Source organism: Archocentrus centrarchus, chromosome 5 (genome assembly GCF_007364275.1).
Source record: "Archocentrus centrarchus isolate MPI-CPG fArcCen1 chromosome 5, fArcCen1, whole genome shotgun sequence".
NCBI lineage: Eukaryota > Metazoa > Chordata > Actinopteri > Cichliformes > Cichlidae > Archocentrus > Archocentrus centrarchus.
Window position 1 is genome coordinate 20,359,364 of NC_044350.1, and position 22,150 is coordinate 20,381,513.

The following is a 22,150-nucleotide window of genomic DNA, read 5'->3' on the forward strand; positions in this document are numbered from 1 at the left end:
GAGATAAATGTTTGTCTCTGGAAAAAAAGAGTGGGGAAGTAGGAGGAAAAAAAAGGCCCAGCATTTGTAGCTGTTAGTCAGATCTTATTATTGTGTTACTGTGAATGTTTTAAGGAGTTAATTAACATTACCAAAGTTACACAAATCCAGAAGCACACTTCTCGATCAAGGCAGCAGTCCAGCAACTCCTGTATTCTGCAATATAAAATTATAGTCTTTGTAAAAAAAAAAAAAAAAAAAGAGTCTGTTGCTTTATACAGCCAGTTATCCACCAGAAAGAACTGTCTGGCAGTATAGTGGTGAAAGTATTCTAAATAGAGTACAGACTTAAACTAATTAATTACTTGATTTTTACTTTTTATAATTTGCTGTTTCTGTCCTCAGCAGTACATTGTTTAGCTTTGGTCCCTATGATAAGAACCTCACATATTACAACACAATTTAATATACAGAAAAAAACAAGTAAACAAACAAAAAATCCAATCTAACTGTGAGCATTATTTTCAGCTCTTGCTGCTAACAAATGAAATTTTGAATCCTTTGCTGATGCATTTTAGTTAGTAGCATGCTATTTACTCCTACTTGCAGTCACCTCAGAAGAAGTGAGCAATGAAGGGATGGGATTATGTACATTTTCAGCTTGACAACTGCTGGGTAAAGTTCATACACTCTTGTAGAGCTATGAGGGAAGGTATTTGTGGGGGTGCTGAAGGAATGGAAGTAATTAGCTGACAAATCATTTTGGCACAACTAATGCTACCACTGCTTACAGATTCTCATTCTGAGGTGTTTTAATCACTGATATTTATTCACATCAATGGGCTCTCACTTAGTGAAATGATTCTCTAATCTCAAGCGGCTGATTAAATTATCTAAGCCTGGGAGTAAAAGGAAAAGCACAAAACATGTAAGACTGAAACTTTTCCCCTTAGAAGACTGTAAATCATGGCCTGTGGACACCCACCCAGACCGAAAGATGATACTCCAATCAGTTTGCCTTTGACAGACTTTGAAGGAGACCCCTCCTTTTCCACTTTAATTTGTCTTGTCAGCAACTGTTAGTTGGGAAATGAGGCCTGAGCTCTTCCTGGTTTAGCCTGTAGCTGATATAATTGCGTAATGGAGCCTCTTCATTGCACACAGGATTGGGAGAGGATGAAAGCATTTGCTATGCCTGGCAAGCCACCTCTTAGCTGAAAAAGCAGTGATGCTGAAATGCATGGTGAAGCTTGACTGCACCTGTGTAATTTGGAATCTGGACAATGTTTATTACATGGGGAAACTATAAAACAAACAGGAACCATGTTTTCAAAATTCCTATGATAGCAACAACAACTTCTTTTTCTGAAAAATCTGCTAATAGACTATTATGTAGTCCTAGCTGTTAATATCCTTTTAGTCCACTCCTTAGACATGGTGCCAACACTCCGTGGGATGGCCAAGCGAGTCGTGACATCTTCTTTTTTTTTTCTCTGTGTTTTGATGCATTTGGGCATGCCAGGCTTACCCCCAAGCAGAAATCAGTTGCTTGGGAGCCCATGTGGAGTCCTTTCTCTTTATCCAGAGACACTGACTACCCGGGGAGGTCTTTGAATGTTGATGGACCCTCTCTCACGCTTCCAGCTTGCAGAGTAGCCTTAATATTGATGTAGCTCAAATTCCCTGTAGCCTACTTTGACTGGCCTTCTAGCCACAGATTGCATTGACTGCAAGCTCAGTTTACTTCAGCTTCCTGTGCTCAAAGATCTACTGTACTGTACCTTTCCATATTCTCTGGAGATTGCAGAACAACATAGGAAGTCCTGATGGTGAAGTTTTTTCTGAATGCCTCCCTCTCCCATAGTTCCACTCCCTCTTATCCTCTCTCCTTCCCTTCCCTTGTCTGAGTGATGACCTTCCTGCCTACTCTTGCTGATATATAGTTTCTCAGGCAACACAAGCCTTTATCTCAGAGACAGAGTGGCCTTGTTTCATGCCACACTTTGTCTACAAGGTTGCTGTGCTTGAGCACCAGCTTTGCCTGCTTTTGATGGGGTTCACTTTCGCCCAGTAATCAGTGCATCAGTTGACTCTTTATCCCAGTTTTTTCCTCACTTGTTCTCTTCCGAGAGACTAGAAATGGGTAGCTCTAGGACTTGGGGTGAGCCATCAGGAGGTACCCATCGTCCTTACTTCCCATTTTGAAACCCACCCTAGGTTTTAACAGAAAGGCACGATTGGAGCCGTGTGTTGAAGATGTGCGCAAAATTAGATGGATGTTAAAATATCCATGTAATTTTGGGGTGGTAGCTCAAGGGGGTAGAGCAGGTCATCTACTAATCTGAAGGTCGGTGGTTCAATTCTAGTCTGCATGCCAAAGTATCCTTGGGCAAGATATTGAACTCCAAGTTGCTTTCGATGTATTCATCAGCATCTGCACATGCAGAAAAAAGTGTGTGTGTGAATGGGTGAATGCAAATGTGTTGTATAAAGCACTTTGAGTGCTCAACTAGAGTAGAAAAGTGCTATATAAGAAGAAATTCAATTAAAAATTATATATATATATATATATATATATAAAGACAGAGAGTGAGTTATGATTACACTTCCTAATTAGAGTACCTTTCATGATGCTACACTCAAACAAGCACAGCCTTTTCTTACATTGTGCAGAATAACATAAAGCACAAACACATCGTTGAACACAGCAGCAGTTCTAAATATAGGACAGCTTCAACTCATGCAGGTCCCATCTAGCTCTGATCTAGCCCTGCCCACCCTGTCTTTGTTCTTTATAAGAATCTGCCTCTGGCAGTGTTTACAGGCTGTTGTTAATATCCCAGCATCCACCTGGGAATCTGTTGTCAGCTGGGCTGTTAACTACCTGCCTGCTTGTGCTCTGTCACCTTTAACCTGCTGTCAGCCTAGCTAACGCAGAGAAAGTCTCACCTTTATTTAGCTGCAACAGTGCTGTCAGCTTGTGTAACACAGGCAGAAATTTACCTTTTAGCCAGTTTTATTTATATGAGATTGCCTGTCCACCTATATTGTGCCTGAGGGCCACTGACAATAGTGACCTTTCAGTAGTTATAGGCCTGATAGGATTGGGGTGCTGTGGGACTCAGTAGGTGGTGGCTGTTCGTTCCCTCAGATCACCTCCCCTTTCACAGCAAGTGCTGTCTTTGCTTTTCAAAGCTGTCAGGGCAGAGATGGCAGTAATAGAAGAAAGGGGCCCCATCCCCCTTCACATTGCATCCTTTAGAACTTCCCATGCTCTTCTCATGCTGGCCATTTTGCAGATGAGCTGCAATTTGAAAATATTCATAACGAACAGTCTGCTAACGCCTTATTCTATTTCACATATAAAAGATTTTGCTGTGTTGAGATATTTCATTGGGATGTGGGTTTAGGTATGTTGTATTCTTTGGGTTTTCTGGGAAAGGGAAAGCACACAGCACACATACAATAAAAATGCAGCGTCAGACACTGACAGGCTGAGCTGCTGAATTTCCAGGCTGTTCTTTTGGGATTGCGCGAATCAGATGTCGCTTGCACCGCAGTCCGACAGTGCCCAGATCTCTGTGCGTTTTGACAGGCAGCACAAGACCAGCAGCAGCAGAGGGAAAGGAGCTGTTCAAGCACAGCTCAGGAAGAAAGCACATAGTATCATTTAGAGTTGGGGCTGTGGACAAATCTAGCTTTTTTTTTGTTTTGTATTTTTCTTTTTTGCTCTTGGACAATGAAAATAATGCTCTGGTTCTTGCTTTTTCCTGACACACAATGCTCACCATCATGTAAGTGTCTCAACGTGGCAGATCCTTACTGAGTACCGCTGTGCCTCTAATGCAGACATTCTGCTGCAGCTGGTGGCAAAGTCTGATTATGTGCTCTACTAAACAGGAACTCTGGGTTATGTAGTAGGGTGGCTGTTCAGTGGCCAACACTGGTAGCACACTACACTTGACAATTCACCATTTAACATGCAGCTGTTGAAAACAATATTGCATTTATTGCATGACTAAGAAACTAAAATTTATTGCATTTTTTTTCAATGTACAGACCAGTGCCCCTGTGAGTTACTTACTACACCCCTCCCCTCCTTCTAATGGCTGCACCGTGACTTCACCTCATTCTCTCCTAAAAAGGATTGCTGGAAAGGGCAGAGAATCAATATGGCAAAGCCTGAAAGACAAGGCCTGTTAATGTAATATAAGTGAGTGAAATACCATAAGGCACAGAGAGGTCAGGTCTGGCACGCATCCCATTAATGGGAGACCAGAGGAGTTTAAAGCACTGTTATCACAAATAGAATCAGGAGCTCAGCTGGTGAGACCAAGTGCCTGATAGTGATAAAATCAAAATATGACTATGATAGATTACCCCTCTCAAGAACACCACAGTTTATGCATCACATATTTTTGTGGTATCTTGTTTCTGCTGGGGCAATATCTCATACTATTTTCAGGTTTCTTATGTAAAGTAATGTGACCCAATAAGCGACATAGACATAACTGTTGAAAGTAAATGAGCAAAAAATATTAGCAAGTTTTCAAATAATAAAATCACAAAATTATTTTAGTCATAGACAAAAAAATTACACATTATTTTAAAGAAAACCTACAGTATTACAGCCCAACTCATGCTGCTGCTGCTGCTGCTGCATTGAAAGATTAGAGATCACAGTTTTTAACCAATCAATTTTGCAAGCTTTATAAATAAATACAAATATTTTTATAGACAGTCTTCTGTCCTATGTAGTCCTTTGGCTTTTGGGCACATTTTCTTTATTTCAAAGATTTTGTCTTGTCCACTATAAATGCAAACTGATACAATATACAGCACATGTGCCATGAAAACTGTGGCATTGTATTTTAATGTGCATGTAAAGAATTTTACAGTTTAACAACACCACATATAGATAGGGCTGATTTTATTTTTTACTGTAAACTCATGCCACACCGCTGGGTGGAGGGGTTTGTGGCTCTCCAGGTGCAACTGTGCTGCAAAAACAAAAACAAAAAAACAAAAAGACCATCTCAATTAGGCTGCAGACCTCATAGTGGGAATGGTGCTGACTGGTGAGTCACAACATCAAATCTGACAAGAATGAGACATTTTGGCTGAGAGAATAACTGAAAGAGTGAAGCATGCAGAAGCACAGAGCATGAAAAAGACATCAGCCATCTCCACTATTTCCTTGTGTCAGCTAATATAAAACTCTCATTCATTATTGATGTAAGAGAGATGAGGATTTCTCTGCTTATCATTACTCCGGGGTAAAATTTAGGCTAACAGATGTCAGGCCTGGATCTAATGTTGTCCAATTGCGGCACTTTTCAAATATTTTAAATAAATTTCATTATCTCTTGTTTTGTCCCTGTGTGCCAAAAATGTTCTGGATGGCTCATTCAACTCAGAGCTGTTCTTTATCACTGTTGTCATTTTTTTTTGGCCCACCCAGCTTAGGCCTTCCAGAGGCATAAATCTGAGATCAGCTGGTTGAAATATATGACTTGACCATGGCACATCTTCACCAAAAGCTCTAATGTAAATGACTGTGTTCAGTTGGTATGAACCAGTTTTGCCTATGATTTTTCAGTGGAAACTCAGGTAACATAAGGTAGTGATTACTTTTTGACAGATTTTGACGCAGGCTTATATTTTTACAGTGTGTGGAGGACTGTCTGTGATGAAAGCGAAAGCACTCAATTAAACAAATGACCCAAGAATATTTTTTAATTATGGATGTCAGAACAATAGAAAGCAACAGGTGACTGACTTTGGTGATTCATTATTCACATTAAGGTCAACAACTCATTAGGGTGGCACAATGGTGCAGTGGCTAGCACTGTCAAGTTATCGCAAGAAGGTCCTGGGTTTGAATCCACTAGCCAGCTGGGGCCTCTCAGTGTGTTTGTTTTTTTTTTTTTCATATGAATGGGTGTGCGTGTCCAAACCTTTGAGTGGTACTGTGTGTGTGTGTGTGTGTGTGTGTGTGTGTGTGTGTGTGTGTGTGTGTGTGTGTGTGTGTGTGTGTATGTTTATAATACCTTATGGGGACAATTTTCCTGACATATACTACGTTGTGGGGACCAATTGCTCCTTGTGGGGACTGGAGCCTTGTCCCCACAAGGGGAAACCCTGTTTTTGGGTCAGGGGTCAGAGTTAGGGCTAAGGTATGAATTGAGTTTAGGTTAGGGTTAGGGTTAGGTATGTGATGGTTAGGGTTAGGAAAAGGGTAAAGGTAAGGTTTAGGCTGTAGAAATGAATGGAAGTCAATGGAAATTCCCCACAAAGATAGCAAAACACACTTGTGTGTGTGTGTGTGTGTGTGTGTGTGTGTGTGTGTGTGTGTGTGTATGCCTCGAAGAGCTAACTGTAACTAGATGAGTGCCTACACACAATTGTTGTGCTGTATTCCCATAAACTATTCAGCAACAGCTTCACCAGTATCCTGAATATGTTTATAAATTCATGAACCATTCCCAAAGATATGACCATTTATACAAAAACATCTTAAACACAGACTGTTACTTTATTTATATTTTCTTTCTTATAATTATTTAAATATTTACTAAAAGAAAAGGATGGTCTCTTAGTAATTATTCAGTACCTTAATAACTTTTTGTACTACTGAATTGTTTGCATGGCTGCAGCGAGGAAAGCAGATGAATACAAAGGGGGGAAACTCCTGCTACTTGTCTGTAGACATTTGTAAAAGGCTAATTTCTAAATTTAGTTTTCTTTGTTCTGCTTCCAGCAGCTGCAGCTGAAAGTGTGCATGGGGCGATGTTGCCCACATCATTGTTATGTCGTTAATTATTAATGACAGTTTGACAGAGCTCAAAGACAATACCACATTCAGTGTTTTCAATATTTTGGCATCACCAAGTCAAGTTGTATGTCTTTATGTTTGTGAATCCAGTGGGACTCAAGTCCAAGTCTTAAGACTACAGTGCTGCCTCACAGTTAAAACTGAAGGGAAAAGTATAATACCTTTTGTAACTCCATGGGGAGTTTAATCTAACATGATATTACACGTAATGTCACTTGAGTCAGCATCTGTTGTTGCTGAAGTGAAAATCTGGAAGTTTAATAATAATATGAAAAAAAAAAATGGGAATGCGGAAGAACTCATCTTACCAGAACTCTGTAACCTGTTCATGTTTTCTGTTTATTGCAAGCAGTTTGAGGCAACGTTAGTTGCTTCTAATATAACAAACCTGTATATCTCACTGAACTGTTGTGGCCCAAATTGCATTGCAGAAAATGTATGTGGCAGCTTCTGACATAGAGGAAGAATGCGTGAAATGAAAAAATATATCTGGTTTTGCTGCATCAGTGCTGATTGTTTCCTTAAACTACGTGCCCTTAAGGGCTGATAAACATTTCAAATTCATTGTGTTACTCATAAAACAGTTATAAAGCCAGATTCACTGTTTTAGCAGGTGCATTGTTACAGTTATTTGTGTACTACTGCCACAAATTGTTAATTGGATCTGTACAATAAAAGCAATGCTGGGCTTTGTCCTTCCTCATGGCCTGCCTGCTTGGTTGTGAGCATATGTGTACTTTGCCAGGTGCCACGACATTCAAACAAAACTGTCATCAAAACAGTGCTTCAAAATTTCATAGGACAGTAATTAATAACTAAAGGTCAGACTAGTGGCAGTGGTGCAGTGGGTAGGTGTTCGCCTTGCAGCCAGAGGGTTGCTGGTTTGAGCCCCTGTATTAACAGTAGTATTGATAATAATGCTTTGTATTTAAGTTTTGCAGTCCCTAATGTGATCTAACTGACTTGCTCTTCTCTGGTTATCAATAGCTGGACAACCTGGATGAGCAGGCTGCACAGATCAGACGAGAGCTGGATGGTCGTCTTCAGATGGCAGACCAGATTGCCAGAGTGAGTCAGACTCTGCGGGAGAACTCGTGCTTTGTTATATAGTTAATATGTTGCCAATATGGTGTAACTTTTATAAACATCATAGTGGAAGAATGTAGTAAATGGGCTGTATTTACAAATGTTATTGTATTTATTTTATATATTTAATTAGCATTGCTATAGAAAACTAATTCAAATATGTAAATTAACCTTTCTTTTCTATAAATTTGACTTGACTTGCGATTCTTTTCTGAGTCTTTTATATTTTTTGTGATCAGGGTGGCAAGTTCCCCAAATTTGTATCTAAAGAGATGGAGGCCATGTACATCGAAGAACTCAAGTCTTCAGTGAATCAGCTGATGGCCAACCTGGAGAGCATGCCTGTGTCCAAGGGCGGGGAGTTTAAACTCCAGAAGCTGAAGCGGGGACACAATACTTCCATCATTGATATGGGCCAGGAGGACGAGAACACACTGTCCAAGTCTGATGTGGTCCTGTCCTTTACTTTAGAGGTACTTAAAGAATAGATATGAGTATGATGACATGTACTGTATGTGAAAATCACAGAGAACTACAAAGTTTTGATCATTTTGACCTACAGTACTGTACAAATGTTTTAAGCACTCAAAAGAAGTAAGGGTGTTCACAAGAAACAAGCTATTTTCACACATTCACTGTAGCCCTAAACCTTTCTAGACATTCACCTGTGAATGTGCATGTGAGAACGAAAGTGTCTGATGCATAAAAATAGTCTTTAACTTACCTGTTATTAAGTCTGTGTGATGTGTGATTGGGCTAATGTGAGACTACAGCAGGTAATAGCCTGGTGAATTAGATGCAAGGACTTCTCTTTTTGAAAAGCCCTTGTATCTTCTTCTTTCTGAAGGTGGTTCTTTATGACTGGCAGAGTGAGTCTAGGACTAATCAGACGCCTCCATGACAGTATTGTCAAATGGACTAAATGCTTTTCATAGTACTGTGTTTTTCAGAGTTTCCAAATATAGCCAAGTGACATTTAAATTCAGTGCAAGGCTGCATTTGCCTACAACACAACTTTTAATTCAGAACTTTTACCAACTACTTGAGACTAAGTATAGAAACAGACAGCAGACCTGTTCAGGGGATTGAACAGACGCTGTGCGAAGAACAGACTGGCATAAACACATACGCACAAAACCCCCTTTTACCTGCTCCTTAACGGGGAATGTGAGTCATCTTGTTATCGGCTTGTCTGAGATGAGCTATTACCAACGGAACAGGGAGCAATCGCACCTCACTCTTTCTGATGCAGTGCTATTTCAGAATCAGGATGTACATAATGTGCAAAGAATAAGACCCTGCTTTTTCTGTTTGCTCACAAACAATTTGGCACGCCGCTATAGAGATTGAAGTCTGAAGTTATTTGCACAGTAGCAAAAGAAGTATGTGTTTCCGTGAGGTGGCACTGTGATAGTTCTTTGGTAAAACATGAAGTATATTTCCAAGTGACTGGTGAACAACACTGAAAGAATTCACCTCTTCAGTGAATCTAGCTGGAGTCAGCTGCAATATACAACAAGTTGCTTACAGTGTTACAGTAGACTTTATGTGGACTTCCACTAATGTGAAAGTTCATGTGTGTCTACAAAACATATATATTTATATGATTTTGACAAGCTGCGATGTACATCTGTAAGATGACTGAATAATAAACAGCATAATAAAAGGGAAAGTTAAAAAAAAAACTTTTGCTCAAAGTAAACTCTTGTCTTGCCAGCATATATTTCTGCCTTTAGCTGTCCTATTTGAAATTCATGGTTACAATTTAAGAGTTACCCCTGGCAGTGTTATCGCTATATTGTATTCACAGTTATTAAAGAGTGGATATAAGACTTGATGTGACAGATCATTCCTACAAGCACTTTCGAAGATAGAGAGTTATACTTCACTGGAAGGAAATCTGAAATTATTACGAGCTGTTCCAGTAAAAAAAAAAAAAATCAGGCGAAATCTACATTTTTGTACAATGAGGGCACTAGCTACAGTATAAGCTTAAATTGTCTTTGTGGCTGGCGTACTATTTCAAAATTCACTGCCTGGAACTGCTATCTGCCAGTAAAGATCTTGACTTTTTAAACTCTTTTGAGAGATGAATCACTTTACATCAGTAACCTTCACTGAGGTGCCTGTGCTTCCCCAGGTGGTGATCATGGAAGTGCAAGGGTTGAAATCACTGGCTCCAAACAGGATTGTTTACTGCACCATGGAGGTGGAGGGAGGCGAGAAACTCCAGACCGACCAGGCAGAGGCATCTAAGCCAACGTAAGGGCCTGAGCACACACCTGAATATATACACGCTAGGTTTTCACATGTACATGTGTGAAAGACAATTACTGTTGAAATCAACTTAATAATGTAATTCACGGTCCACATCTTTTTAAATCTCCTTTCTGCAGTTTTCAAACCCTTGTTAGGGCTGAAAACAAGCCTCTGGTTACATTTTAAAGAAGGTAGATGTTAATGAAGTCTTAATACTTGATTGTTGTTGTTTCCCTTAGATAGGCCATAAGTGGTTTTGAGCATTGTGATCAAAACAATGCAGTGGTAACAGGAAATGAACTGTAAGATCCATGCTGAATCACATTTTGAGAAATTAATTTGCTCTGAGAAAATACTCTAAATGTGGGCTGCTAAACTCTCCCACAAGCCAGTGGCTTTTTGGTGTTCTGTCTAATGTTTTCTGATACCTCATTCTCTCTCACAGGCACTTTGTATACAAATGACTGCATTTAAAGGAAATGGAAAGGCACTGTGCAGTTCACCAAAACATCAATTCAATTCAATTCAATTCAATTCAATTCAATTCAATTCAATTCAATTCAATTCAATTCAATTCAGTTCAGTTCAGTTCAGTTCAGTTCAGTTCAGTTCAGTTCAGTTCAGTTCAATTCAATTCAATTCAGTTCAAGTGCAGGTGCTTGATATTGTAAGGTAAAGATCCTACAATAATAGAAAGAGAAAACTCCAACAATCAAAACAACTGCCATGACCGGTTGGAGCTGAGAGGAGGGAGAAAGGACTGTCCCATCTCCCTTCTGTCTCCCTCCCCTCACCCCCAACCGGTCATGGCAGAAGGCTTACCCTCCCTGAGCCTGGTTCTGCTGCAGGTTTCTTCCTGTTAAAAGGGAGTTTTTCCTTCCCACTGTCGGCAAGTGCTTGCTCATAGGGAGTTGGTTTGATTGTTGGGTGTTTTCTGTAATTATTGTATGGTCTTTACCTTACAATATAAAACGTCTTGTGGCAACTGTTTGTTATGATTTGGTGTTATATATATATATATATATAGTAGCAGTCAAAATTTTGGACACACTCTCCCATTCATTTTCAATGGGTGAGTGTGTCCGAACTTTTGACTGGTACAGTAAATAAAATTGAATTGAATTGAATTGCATTGATATGAATTGAACTGAATTGAACTGAATTGAAAAGACACCATGGAAGAGAGCCAGTTGTTGAGTTTTTGTCTAGAAACACAACATTCAAACTTGGCCTTTCCTTCTCAGCTTATAGAGAGAGGGGGATTCGTGGTTGAGCAATATAGAAAGTGAATGAGAAGAGGAAGCATAAATAGCAAGGACAAGAGAAATATTTGTAACTTTTGCTCTGTCTCTCTCTCTCTCTCTCTCTCTCTATATATATATATATATATATATATATATATATATATATATATATATATATATATATATTCATTGCAGTTATTTTTATAGCACATGCAACCTTTACATACTGTAACCCTGTGAAAAACCTTTGCATTTCACAGAGACAGAAACAGGCTTGTCCATCAATTTCACTTAGTCCAGCAGTTTTAATTCAGTCATCCTCAGACTCTATGCACTATTACTTGCTAATTATCTTCCATTGTTGTCAATAGGTTGTTTAAACTATATCATGCAGGGCAGACGAGTTAGTGGATTCAGGTGGAGTCCCATTAGGGAGGTTGGGTCTCTTCTTCTGTCACTGTAAACTTTCCACATTGCCACTACAGTAGTTTAAAGTTTGTTAGCCCTCAGGGCTTGCCTGGAGGCTCCGAGCAGTTGCCTGCCTTGCCTGGTGGCAAGCTGCGCCTCTGTTGATGGATCAGGATGATTTTCCATAGCTTTCCAACCAAGGCAATTTTCTTTTAACTTGACTTAATATATCATTATTAGATTAGATTTAATCTGCTTGCTATAGTTTCTATAGATTCATGTTGGCATCATCACATATAATGAACAGACAGTTATGACAAAGGTGTGTGTAAGTGCAGCCGTGCATCCCACTATCATCTCAGAATAAGTAAAAGCAGAAGGGCGATATTTCTGTTTGACTTTAAATTGGAGCTTAAGGTAACCGTTTGCAGAGGTGCTGGTTTGTCTCATTAGTTGTGGCTCATCAGTGTATAACACCACACACATTGAGTCATTAGTTAGTAGGGATTTCTTTTGTATGAATCTATACATAGTGTTTTATTTTTGGAAAGTCCTGCAATCTACCTTGAATAAAAGTGGGGTTTATGAAAATTTGTGTTAATAGTAAATCCCTAAACTCATGGCATAGCACAAATGTTTATTGAGTCTGTTTTATTAAAGCCACTGGAGTACGCTATGACTTGTAGCTGAATCTGAAAACCCTTTTGTCTGGGTGACTTGATCAGATTTGTAAAAGTCCCATAACATGTCAAATGCAAAATGAAATAACATTATTAAATATTCAATAACACTTCTTTCAAATTTTCCACAGTTTGCGCATATCCTAAATAATTTTGTTGCCTTGCTTCTTGTTATACCAGTTCATTAGACTCTATTAACAACAATGATGGTGATGATGAAAAATATATCCGTTGCTAAATATATCTATCCCTTTTCATCTAATTAACCAGCATTGCACAGTACAAGATACAAGAGAAATGTCCATGAAACATTCATGCAAATTTGAGCTATTTTAAGGCCCAAATGTCTTCCTCTGATCTCCTTAATTTAAGAGCCATTTCATGAAGAGAGATGGAAAGACATGAATGAGAGGACAGATTAGAGGAGAACAAGGGTAATGCGTGAGTGCGTGCATGTGTGTGTGTGTGTGTGTGTGTGTGTGTGTGTGTGTGTGTGTGTGTGTGTGTGTGTGTGTGTGTGTGTGTGTGTGTGTGTATTGCGGATGTTGTGGGGACATAAAGCTGTTTATGGACATTGTGTGAACTCACAAATGTAACCAACTAATGTTAAGGAAGGATTGGTTTTAGGTTAGGGTAAGTCTCCTGGAAATTAATGTAACGACCTCTAAAGCAATGAAAACATGGTACACACAAGTACATGCAAAAAACCCACACAGAATGAGCCACAAGGTCACCTTCATTCTGGTACAATGGTTCCATCTGAAATCAACGCAGCTTGCAGTCACTCCTCACTGTCAGTCAGCAGCTTCTCTTCTCTTTCTCTACATGCTGTGGCTGCAGCATCTTTGTGTACATAAAGCAGCAATTAATTAAGGCAAGCCTGGAAACTGACACCATGTTCTCCATAGCTCAACATAGACTGAGAACTTAGAGGCATTTATATCATATTGCTAAGGCTGTATAAGGGAGTGTTGGCAAGTTAGCAGCCACAGACAGTCAGAGGTAGCAGGAGCTCATATATGTTGTGTCCCATGATTATAATATATCACTTTGTTTCTTGCAGTTCTTTTTGCTTGTCAAAGCATAGCTGGTGTGATTCTGATTTGATATTAATGGTTGGTTGTTAAAGGATAACCTCATATTTTTGCACTTTTATGGACACGATGATCATGAAGGATAGTTTAAACTAAACATTTCAGAATGAATCCAGCAGAATCAGAGATACAGTCTCATGCATTATCGTACCAATCAAAACCTGCTGCCTACACAGTACATTAAGTACTACATACCATAGCAGGTAAGGGATCCTTGAGCTGTAGCCTAAGGAAAATATGAGGCATAACCTACAGACATCTAATGAAGCAAAGGCTCTGAGCTAGTTCAGAAGCAAGCTGTAATACTTCACTCTCACTCCTCACATCACATACAGTACCAAACACAACCTCTCAGTAACGCTGCAAAATTCCCCATCTCTTCAAGCTGCTATTGCTGCTTAGCACTGCTATTTCAATCCCTCCAACACCCCAGCGTCCATCTGTAAGTTTCTAGGGGATATATACTCACCACTCCCCAGTTTTATTTGGAGATAATATATTAGAACTTCAGGTCCTCATACACGACATGCCTGTTTTTTCTCATTCTTTTCTCCAACCTCTCTACCTCTTTCTCAGTTTGCCACCCTCTCTTATTGGTACCAGGGGTATCTACCCAGCCCAGCCTTCCCTAAACTGCAGTCTCAGGGTTAGATCATCTGCCATACTCTACCACCAAATGCTATGTAATTATGTTTAAGGTTGTGGTCCTTGCTACTGAAATGCAACGTATTTGCAGGCAATAATGAGTTCCAAGCCAAACTCTGCAATATCCTGCTGCTGTAATAAATCATTTTAAATGTGAGCTGTCTGAGTGGAATAAGTTTGTTTAGTTTCAACTTCATGTTCACAGATTTTTCTATTTTTATTTCTAAACTTCTTCATTATTACTGACCCTGGTTGAATCTGAATGAATAAGTTTGACATTTATTTCAAATCTGTTTTTAACAGTTCTCATTTTGTTTAAAAATAACTTCTAAAGTTCATGGAAACTAATTGTGAATCATCAGGCTATTTTTGACAAGCAGCTGGGCATCTTACACAGTTCATAGCAAAATCCTCTGTTTCTACAGACAGTGCTTCTTTGCAGAGCTGCAACATGGAGATGAAATAGAACAAAAAATATATAGAAAACAGAATATTTTGTACTAAAAATACTAAAACAAAACAGATGCCTACTTCATGAGTCTAAGACATGCTGCTAAGGTAAAAAAAAATAAACAAATAAGAGCTCATTAAAAAAGGTATACTGTGTTCCTGCAGCTGATTGATCAAAACTACTCACACTATAAACTACAAATGGACTCCAGAAAGCTGTTGTACCAAAATTATAGTCCCTTACCTACAGATTATTAGCGTTTGAAAGATGCATAACAAGTGTTCTCTTTCTTTTGAGACACAACGGTGAAGTTGAAAAGAGACTTTGGTTAGTCTGTGGTACCTGACTGTTGTTCTTTGTTGCCAACAAAGAACCACAGTAAGAAATAATAAAGTGTCTCTTATCTTCTGTGGTTTTATCCTGACTTTGACTTACTGTAAATCCGTGTGACTGCAGTGATCCTTGTTTCAAAAAAAGGCTTCCAATCAGACAACCTTTATCTCTCTTCTGTGATAAGAAAGAAAGATTGCAGTGTTTGTATGCATAAACATTGTACTGTCTTCCCTCTATTGTATGCTTCCCAGCAGGCCTAACTGATTTTATTTTGTTAAAGTAAAAAGCATCTGAAAACAATAAGAAATATTGCAACTAAGGTGAAATCAGTCTCCCGGATTAACAACTAAAAATGATAATTGATGGGCACACGGCCCCACCACACTGTCATGGAAACTAACCTCAAGAGTCCTTCTTTTTTTGTCGTGTCTTTCAGCTGGGGGACCCAAGGTGACTTCACCACTACACACCCTCTGCCTGCTGTCAAGGTGAAACTGTTTACAGAGAGTACAGGAGTGCTGGCACTGGAGGACAAAGAACTGGGCAGGGTAACATTTCGGTTTATTATTTTACCAGCTTTCAAACTCTTTGACCTTAACACAGCTAGGAAAATAGTGCACAGGCTCACGTGTCAAATAAAAAAAAAAAAGCACTAAACACTATAGAAATGCATGCATGGTCACTCAAAGTACTTTTGTTTATGTAGCTGTGCATCATTCTGATTTTATTAAGCTCAAAAGAGTCTCCGGGGTACTGTCACGTGGCTGTGATTTATAAATAGGGTTTTGTTGTCTTGCTCTAGTTCCAATAGTTTTTTTTTTTCCTTGAGCTCTTTTGAAAGTACAGACACTTTTTTAAATTTTCACATTGTGCTGTATCTGAATTTTACTGCTACACATCTATTAAAAGTAGTCTGATTAAAAAAAAAACATAAAAAAATTCTTGCCTCATTCCAAACAAGAGACATCGAGCCTTTGAGCATTAGAGCCTCACTGACTCAAACGTAGCGAAAGCAGAAACATGAATCACTTCTGCTTTTTCCCGCTGTGTAAATGTGACAGGTAGTTAAGGAAGGTGGTGTTGCTGGTTTACATTGGGGCAGCGGCGCCTCAGACATCCCTGTAGTGGCAGTGACCTTGGTTGTGACAAGGTCCTTTGATCTCCCACTGCTGCAGAGTTGGCAGCCTTCCTCAAAGCTCTTTAACTCAGCAAAGAGAGATTAGGCACCCCCCTCTTTGGGGAGGGAGAGCAAAGCAGTGTTCGGTTTCTTTGCAACCTTTTTTATTTCTTTGTGAAACAAACGCACATAATCACTAATGCATGCAAGTGAATTGACTGACACTGCTCGGTGTTGTTCAGGATGACTATAAAGATTTACTTTTTTGTGAGTGCAGGTTGTCCTCCACCCAACTCCTAACAGCCCCAAACAGTCAGAACTCCACAAAATGACTGTGACCAAGGCATGCCCTGACCAAGATCTCAAGATCAAACTGGCCATACGTATGGACAAACCACAGAACATGAAGCACTGTGGGTAAGTGATGCACTGTCAAGTTAACACATACAGTGATGTTTTTAATTTTATATTACACATCTTTCATATAGAACTCCAACCCTGTCAGCTCCTTGGCCTCATTTCTAGTCGCCAACCATGGAAAAATACTGTGAAGTGCACTACTCCCCCTGGTGGATGTCAGTGTGTACTTTAACTTAATTGTTTTAGAAGGTGCCAACACACTCAAAGCATTTGAGGCAGCATTAATCAAATTTCATTTACCTAAAAGTTAAACTGTTTATCTCAAGAATTTGATCCACTTTTAGTTTTCTGTAGCCAAATCTCACCATTCAAGATCAAATATAGCAAACTCTGTTTCAGTGTTTACGGCACTTGTGTTGTTTATGATGTGTTTGCTGTGTTTTGTCATCATGTGTGAACAATGTTTTGACAGGTATCTGTGGGCATTTGGGAAGAATGTTTGGAAGCGCTGGAAGAAGCGTTTCTTTGTCCTTGTGCAGGTGGGCTGCTGTTACTGAAAAACGCTCTTCTGTTAAATTGAGGCAGATGTGAACGTGTTTGTTAAGGTCATTGCCGTTCAGGGCTTTTTCCAACTCATTAGTTGGCTTTAAAGGTTCCTTTAAACCTACTGAGTCACAATATAGAGTATATGTCACATATGAAAAGGAATATTTGCATACAGTATACTGGATGTGTTACTGGTGTTAATATAGCTCAAGAGCCCATATAGTTGCCATTATTTTTCTCAAACTTTATCTGGTATACCCTCTTTCAGGAACCGAAAAGGGTTAACTTCCTACACCCCACAGTTTTTGACAGCCAATAACAATAAAATAGTTGGTCATGTGGCTGTATTCCCAAATCGTGAGCCCTGCTCAGTTTGAGAACCACTGACTTAAGGACTGTATAGAATTGAATAACCTTTACGCTTGATGTGACTGCTAATTCTTTCTTTTTGTAGGTGAGTCAGTATACATTTGCAATGTGCAGCTACCGAGAGAAAAAGTCAGAACCGCAAGAGCTTTTGCAGCTGGACGGGTATACTGTGGACTACAGTGATCCCCAGCCAGGTGAGGAGTCACACTAGGACATAGAAAAACTGCAGATACACACACACACACACACACACACACACACACACACACACACACACACTGTAAATATCTGCTTACTGATCACCAACTTTATGTTATTAGGCTTAGACGGTGGCAGGGCTTTCTTCAATGCTGTGAAGGAAGGCGACACTGTGATCTTTGCAAGCGATGATGAGCAGGACCGCATCCTGTGGGTCCAGGCCATGTATCGCGCCACTGGCCAGTCTCACAAGCCTGTCCCACCCACTCAGGTCCAGAAACTAAATTCCAAAGGGGGTGCCTCAGCCCAAATGGATGCTCCCATTTCTCAGTTCTGTAAGTAGCCCAAAACACAACATAATCACCTAAGCAGCAGCAATATTCATCCACAAAGCAGCGAAAGCTCTAACCCATAACTGTCTCACGCCATGCGCTCCACACTGCAGTCACAGTACGTGCTGGTAGAACTAACACACAAGCACGCACGCACATGCATTTATCTCTCACAGATCCCTCCAGCATCTGATGAACTTCCACTCATTGTCACCACTCTCACAGTGTGTAAAGGTGCGATTTCATGCTATTCCATCAGTCTGTTCTCAAGGAACAACCAACCTGAAAAAGACATTATCATACAAAATTATTACATGGCGTGGAAAGTTTGTATAAAGAATAAATAGGTCACCATACATGAGATTTGAACATTCAAGCCTACTGGGGTTGAATTCAGATTGACAGTGCCAGGGTGTGCTGCTTTTTGTCCGAACCATAGGCCTGTTTTAAGCCAGCTGTAGCTCTAGAGGGCTGCTGCGAGGGCAGCTATGGTTCTGAGATAGCTTCTCAGACTCTCTTGTCACTGAATGACAACCAAGCCGGATATGTTGAAAATTTTTAACCAATCTGTCACTGTACTTGCACTTCTAAGCAGTTCACAGGTCAGGTAGAAAAGTGAAGGTAAGACTGTCTACAGTAGTGTGGCCTCTCTACCACCTTCTATTCTGACCGTCTCTTATGTCCTCCCTCATTAAAGAAGGGTAACAATATATTTTTGCAACTATAAAATCAATGAGCAACATCTGTATTTACTCAGGTGGTTACTAATACTATGCTGTTTCCTTATTATTATTCTTGTACAAAGTTTTAAATTACCATATCTTTGCCCATGACAACACTAACATAAAGCTTACTTACCTACTAAACCTAATGTTGCATAGTGCTTAACAATTCACAATAATAGATCCTGCTATTCAGAACCAAACACGACTTTTTTTGTGTGCATCTTTTGACTCTTTGGGCTTAGAATAATTCGTTTTTCAATTGTGATGAGATTTGTAATTTTTTTTTCTTAGAATAAAGGTAGAAATTTAATTGGTTTTAAATACAAAAAAACTGACACTCAAGGTTGCAATAATATTATTAAAAAGTACAAAGCCCCAAGTCTATTCCACTCCTTTAAGAAAGTATCAGAAGACATGAATTGGGTCACTTAATGCAAATCCTGTCACATAAGAGTCTATGTTGTTTCTCCATTGGTTTTTTTGTCCAGTATGTGGTCGTTCTTGTGGTTAGTTGACTCCTCTGATGCCAGCTGTTGCCATTCAAAGCCTCTCACAGTGGCACAGACCTCCTTCCCCTCCCTGAAACATTGTGGCACACCACGCGTACATGTTTCACCCCCTGGTGGTCTTGAATGGCACTGGGACCATAACATACACAGCCCTCCTGACTCTGCTGCAGTGAAAGAAGAGAAAACAAGAGCCCTATGAAGGTTCTGAGTGAGCTGCACAAATCGCAGAAAGTGGCTTTAGTTGCACATTGCATGAAATAGGACAGGCGTATTTTGATGGATGTTCTATGCAGCAGATTTAACAGATAATACTGCAAAAAAAAAAATGATGTACAGTGTTAGGATATCAGATCAAAGGCCTTTTAAAAAAACAAAAAAAAAAAACAAAGAGGCTATCCATATCGTGTCTTTTCTTGACTATAATATTAAAAGAGATGTTTTCTTGACCTGATTTGGCTCCTCTAGAGGCACAGAAGACAAGTGATTTCACGAGGTGTTTCCATTGACTTGTTGTTCTGTGCATTTTTAATTTGTTCAAAAACAGAAGGACTTTGTGGGAATGCTGAAAAAAACACAAAACATTACGGCACTGCAGGAAAGCTTGCATATTTGGCTGCGGTGGAAACATCAAGTGCAACAAAGTGCAATTTGAAAGTGAAGTCCAGTAGTACCAACAATTTCTTTCAAAACCAGAAGAGCACACTTTTAAAGTGTGCTTAAATTTGTTGATGAAATTTTTTTAGGGTGGTGATAAATGCCTGACCACCATTTCACTCCAGCACCTTCATAGTTTCTTTTCTTAAAAAAAAAAAAAAAAAAGATTTGGGCCACCTTTTAGAGTTTCCTTTGTAATGTTGGTGTATGTTTTTGCCCTTTTAAAAGTAAGCCTTGTGTTTGCTCTGTAATCAAACAAAGAGACAGTACTTAATGTGTAGCTCCTAACTCCTTAAGTACTTGTCCGTAACCCAGAATAAACTGCAGTAGAGTGATGAGGATCGTAAACTCTGTCTTCCTTCCTCTGTCTCTGCCTCTCTCTTTCTGTCTCCCTCTTTCTCTCTCTAATATGCCTCAACATCTGTTGGTCACATATCCTCACATGTACTCACACACCACCACCCACAAACTATCATGTTGGTATAGGTTGTTGCTTTTGAGTTGTGTTTTCTTCTTCATGCTTTGCCTGGACCCTTCTTAAGTAATGCAGCTGCTAGGTCAGGGTCTCTCGTGATTGCTCTCCTCCAGCCTTGTTGCTAGTCTTTATGTTATTCTGGTTTGTCCCTTCTTACCCTGCTGTCTTCTAGCTGGACTCAAGGGTAAGTGCTTCCCTGTAGCCGGCACAGTTCAGATAATCCCCGCCGATTATCTGACAAATGCAACGTCCTTTTCTCTCTTCTTTCCTTCTTCTCCTTTTTCACGTCTCGCTTCATGTCTTAGATATTAGTTGATGACTTTTTGTTTTTAATAACCTCAGCTCTGAGGATGAAAGTATAAGCATCCATTCGTGCCAATATAGGATGCATGTATTTTATTCTAAGGAATTATTATTTGGCTCAGTAATGGTTAAAGTTGATATAATAGTTGTTTCTGCATAATTGCCTTCTCTCTTTATTCTTATTGGTGAAAGGATCCCTCAGAGTAAAGCAATATGAGGCTAAAATGTGATACGCTATTAGAGAAGAAATGACTTAATAGTTCTGTATTATGAATGAAGATTTAATGTCAATTTCTTATTAAAATCAAGAGCTGAAAACAACCTGATTCATAGATGAATCCTGTAAAATACTGATGTTTATATGTTTTTCTTTAAAGACAGAAATGTGGATAAATGATGATGACAGCCTGTGGATGCAGTTATTTTTCTAAAGTGTTTGTTAATTATGCTTTACTTCAGAGGGCTCAATTGCTTTTAATTCTTTTTTTTTAAACTTTTCTTGATGAGAGTTGGCAAATATGTACGCGGAGTATTCTGAATGCCAAAGACAAGGAGTAGCTAATGCCGCCCCGTCTTATGATAAAATACTCCGGACCCCCACTCCTTCCCCCTACAGTAGATGGGCCTGTAGATAGAGGCTAGACCAGTAACTACACCTCCAGAGAGGAGCAATCTCATTTGATTTCTTTTGACTGCCCTTGTTTGCCTGAATAGGAGAACACCTGTGTCATGTGTCCATACTTTTGTACAAATACAGGAGTTTTCATTCATTTCCCCCATCTCCCAGAGAATGATACAGTTTTGCCTCTGTCGGCTTCATGCTATTTACCCATGTATTTGCACCAGAATTGTATTGCTACCCTATTAGAGTTCTCCGGTAGTGGTATGCCTGTTAGTGTGCTCTGTAGAAATCATGAATACACTGCAACATATTCAAGTATTGTCAACTTGCAAATGCGTAGAGAAGGAAAAAAAAAAAAAGGAATGCATTAAAAAATATATAATATGCAAATTTGAAAATGGGTCTGCAGATGTGCATGACATTTAAAAGCTTTACGAAAAGTCACACTGTTCGCATGTGATCATTTCTAAATGTATGCAAAAGTTCCCTCATAATTAACTATGGCGATTTGGCCATTTTATTCGTGGTTGACTACATTACCAACACTATCTTGAGAGTTATCAAAATGCTACTGTAGCATTGAGTGTTTTCTGGACTTAAATTCCATTATTCCAACCATGGAAATTTGTCCCACTCGCTGTGTCTCATGGTCCAGCCCCAGACGCCTTATCCTCACTCTTTGGATGTTTCCTCAAAACCTCACTTCCTTTTTGATGTGTCCCACTGTGTTTTCTTTCTCACCACTTTCCACCAACACTTGTCTGACCACCATGTTATTGTCAAACTGAAAGGTTTTCTTACCAACCAAATCCCTTTTCATCCTGTCACCATCTCCAGTCCAGCGCTGGACTCATCTCTAATGCTATCTTCACCATCTTCTCTCATTGTTAACACTCAGTGTTACCTTTTTACATGATAACTTACTG

General features: G+C 39.4%; 1 protein-coding gene across 2 annotated transcripts in view; it reads left to right on the forward strand.

The window, feature by feature from the left end:
• The window catches only part of cadpsb (Ca2+-dependent activator protein for secretion b), a 68,327-nt gene that overhangs the window by 20,166 nt on the left and 26,011 nt on the right, over positions 1-22,150 (forward strand). For both annotated transcript variants that reach the window (XM_030729473.1, XM_030729472.1), the window contains exons 4-11: positions 7,802-7,882; positions 8,140-8,373; positions 10,041-10,162; positions 15,451-15,562; positions 16,409-16,548; positions 16,964-17,030; positions 17,492-17,600; positions 17,727-17,939. In XM_030729473.1, coding sequence (XP_030585333.1) covers positions 7,802-7,882; positions 8,140-8,373; positions 10,041-10,162; positions 15,451-15,562; positions 16,409-16,548; positions 16,964-17,030; positions 17,492-17,600; positions 17,727-17,939 — 1,078 coding nt within the window. The remainder of the gene's footprint in view (positions 1-7,801; positions 7,883-8,139; positions 8,374-10,040; positions 10,163-15,450; positions 15,563-16,408; positions 16,549-16,963; positions 17,031-17,491; positions 17,601-17,726; positions 17,940-22,150) is intronic.